Raw genomic sequence first — 3,550 nt, 5'->3', positions numbered from 1 at the left:
TCCTGTCCCTGACCGGACCACTTCCTGTCCCTGACCGGAGCTCCACCTGTCCCTGACCAGATCTCCACCTGTCCCTGACCGGACCTCCACCTGTCCCTGACCAGATCTCCACCTGTCCCTGACCAGATCTCCACCTGTCCCTGACCGAACCTCCACCTGTCCCTGACCGGACCTCTAGCTAAATTTTATAAATTAAAGCAGCATTTAAGCTTTAACATTTTTTTATGGTAGATTTTATTCCCTAATAAGTTGAGTTTTATTTTTCCGCAGCAACATTTCTGTCTGCTCTGCAGGAGAAAAGGTTTGTTTTCATCGTCGAACAAAGAAACTTCAGCCCAGACAAAGGAGATATTGTACACCAAATCAGTTTTTATTAACACAAACGACAGTAGAAATAAATATTTCTGGATTTTGACACAAACTTCTGTTCACCTGGCGGAGAATTATACAAAGATCACATTTCAAACAGCTGGAAAAAACACAACGGCGCAGATGTTTTAATACTTCGGAGGAGCAGCGGCGGTCTGGACGCGTCGCCGTTAGGCCTTCGTGATGCAGCCCTCTTTGATCAGGAAGTCGTAGATTTTCCGCGTCTTGTTGACGTCGATCTTGATGAGCGCCCGGGCCTGCGCCAGCCGCAGCCCGCCCTGCCGCTTGCACTCGTTGAGCAGCGCCTGCTTGTACTCCAGGTACGCCCCAGGCACCAAGCGCACCACCTGACACAGCTGCACACACACACACACCGTGTCAGCAGGGACCGCGGAGAAAAATGTCCGTCCGCACAAATATGAAGCGACGCTTTTCAAAGATGGGAGTTTTCGAAGCGAAACGCAGAAACCGATCGTAAAATCTGGCGCCGAGTGCGAGACGACGGTCAACTTAAAGCCCCCGTTAGTCATGACAGAATGCATATCACCCGCCGGTCTAAACGACGAGAAGAGCCGAAGTTTAGCTGCTTTGGTTAAACCTGCAAACAACGAGTTCACGCTGGGGATGACTGTCGAGGAACCGAGGAACTGAGAACACGTCTTTACATTCAAAACAGAGTCTGCTGCTCCGGAAACGAGTTTCGGCGCCGAAAGGTAACGCTTTGGGCATGAGGTCGCCATGGCGACGGGCAACGACGGAAACCTGGAGGCGTCGCTGCAGCGGGCAGGCTGTCGAGAGGAACAGGCAGCACAGCGACAGCGTTAATATTTGCAGGAACAAAACGCCGGCGGGGGGGGGGGCAACAAGGCGGCGGAAAGCGCCACGTCTGAAGCACGCTGAGGGTTTACTGGTTCTCGTTCTTTTTTTTTTTTTTTTTGTCCGTACCTCTTTTTCTCGCTCGTTGAGCTTCTCGGTCCCCGGGAGTCCGGTCAGGTTGAGGGGGGGGGCGCTCCGCCGGCCCGTTGCTGTTGAACATGAAGAAGAGTCAGAGGGACGAGTTCAGATGTCGCCTGGCCGCCTGTTAACGAGCCGTTTCTGCTCCGTGAGAACTAAAACTACAACTCTTCTGTTTGGCATCGAAGAAGCCGGACGGCGAGCTCTTAAAGCGGCCCGGGCTTTCTAAAAGCTGTTTTCAGGCTGTTTTGGTTGTTTTCAAAATAAAACACTGAATTTATTCTGACAGGAATAAATACGGAGGCCCTGAAGTTCAAATATTAACAGGACAACATTTACCTGCAGGAAGAGGCAGGAACCGGTGGGAGACACGAGACGAAGCTGATTGGACGACGGCGCCTGATTAGTCCCGACTCGAAGTATTCCTGGACAGCGGCAGCTCCAGCTACGTTTGGCTCACCGGGAACATTTAAAAAATGAGCTTCAGGCAGAAAGACTTCAGGTTTGACGGCGCCGGCGTCCAATCGGCGACGCCTCGTGTTTCCCACCGGAACCTGCCTCTTCCTGTAGGTTAATGTCGTCGTCGTGTTTAATGATTCGTTGGTGTGGTTTGAACTTCAGGGCCACCGTAAATGAAAGCATCATCCTGCAGCTGATCATCCACCGGATGTCAGGTTTACAGGTTTAAATATTAAATCACATTTTCTGCCCTTTGAAACTTGTTTTCTTTTTCATAAAGTCAGGGAAAGAAATAAGACTGACCTGCTAAAATGCCTAAAGATAAACGTAGAATTGTTGTTTATGTGCAGACTGGTTCGACATTTGAGTTTAGGAAACCAGATTAAAGACTTCTGAGTCGAACGCTCAGATTTTCTTTTTCTAAACGGGAAAGAAGCAACGAAAACTTAAAAAGACCTGCAGAGAGTTCAACCTTCGTACCTGACACTGTGATGGTTGTGACAGCTGGAGTGACGCCGGCGTCTCTGGAATGAGACAGAAAAGCATCGTTATCTCTGCTGCCATGTTTACACACACTCTCCCTCCAGAATCTCATCCAACAAACATGAATCATTCCTTTTATTTATTTATTTTTTTCGGAATCTGATTCTGGAGAAGAAACCCGTGGGATGAGAGCAGAAACGCAGAGCGGGTACGAGCTGGACGCCGGTTTAAAGGAAACTCTTACATGGCGGCCTGTTTGCTGAGCCACTGCTGACAAGCTTTGCCGTCCTGGATGTACTGCAGCACGTCGCACAGCATGGTCCGCTTCCGGCGCTCGTCCTCGCGCACCCGCTTCACGCGCTCGTACACCTTGGCGCCTGATGGGGGCGACAGGGAGACGGGAGAGAAGTCAGAGCCGGAACAAGACAACAACCTGGAGACGCGTCTCGTATCAGAGATCGGAGCGCAGCGTTCCTATAACTAAAGCCATCAGGCTCCTGGTGGAACCAGCTTCCTGGTTCTCTCCGTGACGATGTCCACTTTTAGGACTACGATCTCTGGACTTATTTCTAAAAACTCTGCAGATTGTCTCTTTCAGACTCGCGGCCCATTTCTGTGTGAACGGCTTGTATTCTTGGCCGTGCACATTTTTTTTTTTTTTTTTGGTCCACATCACGCCAAACTTGGCAGCCAACCCCCGACATTCATGGTTTGATCTGCTGGAGACACTTTAGAAATAAAGGCAGTCAGATTTTTTTTTCGACCTGGACTTGTGTTTTGTGTCAGAGGAGACAAAGTACAGCGTGTTGGACGATAACTCTGTAAGAGGACAGCTGCGCCTCTCCGTGACTCACACCAGGAAGATGGAGATCCTGTAAAAGTCCTGAGACATTCTTTATGATAAATCCTACAGATAGGGTTGGTTTGGGTTCCCTCTTAGTTCTGCTGCTACAGGCTTAGACGTGTTTTCCTTGGTATGGACTGAACAGACCCTCCAGGATTTCACAATGTTGCGATCGCAACTATTAACGCAAAATCAAGCAAACCCCGCGAAATCGTAACTTTCCCGCAACTTTAACCCAGTATTTAATGTTTCTAAAGTGATTCGCCACCGTTTCTGCGGTCAAGTGTCTTCTTTGTGGATTTGTGTAGTGTGGAATACAAAATAACCCCAAATAACTCACGAAGAAGAGACGTGACGTCACTTCCTGTTAACATCAGAATGCCGGGAGCGTGCAGGAGCAGCGACCGAAGCCAAAATCTGCGCTAATGCTTCACATTTGCC

General features: G+C 49.4%; 1 protein-coding gene across 1 annotated transcript in view; it reads right to left on the bottom strand.

Moving 5' to 3' along the window:
- Positions 1-349: 349 nt before the first annotated feature.
- The window catches only part of tada2a (transcriptional adaptor 2A), a 15,068-nt gene continuing 11,867 nt past the window's right edge, over positions 350-3,550 (bottom strand). Inside the window, exons 12-15 of the mRNA XM_017435300.3 lie at positions 2,510-2,642; positions 2,263-2,306; positions 1,315-1,394; positions 350-725 (exon numbers count right to left, since the gene is read on the bottom strand). Coding sequence (XP_017290789.1) covers positions 540-725; positions 1,315-1,394; positions 2,263-2,306; positions 2,510-2,642 — 443 coding nt within the window. The 3' untranslated portion in view covers positions 350-539. The remainder of the gene's footprint in view (positions 726-1,314; positions 1,395-2,262; positions 2,307-2,509; positions 2,643-3,550) is intronic.

This window comes from Kryptolebias marmoratus, linkage group LG2 (genome assembly GCF_001649575.2).
Source record: "Kryptolebias marmoratus isolate JLee-2015 linkage group LG2, ASM164957v2, whole genome shotgun sequence".
NCBI classification, from domain to species: domain Eukaryota; kingdom Metazoa; phylum Chordata; class Actinopteri; order Cyprinodontiformes; family Rivulidae; genus Kryptolebias; species Kryptolebias marmoratus.
Note: the sequence above shows the minus strand (reverse complement) of the source record. Positions and strands in the feature narration are given on the sequence as shown.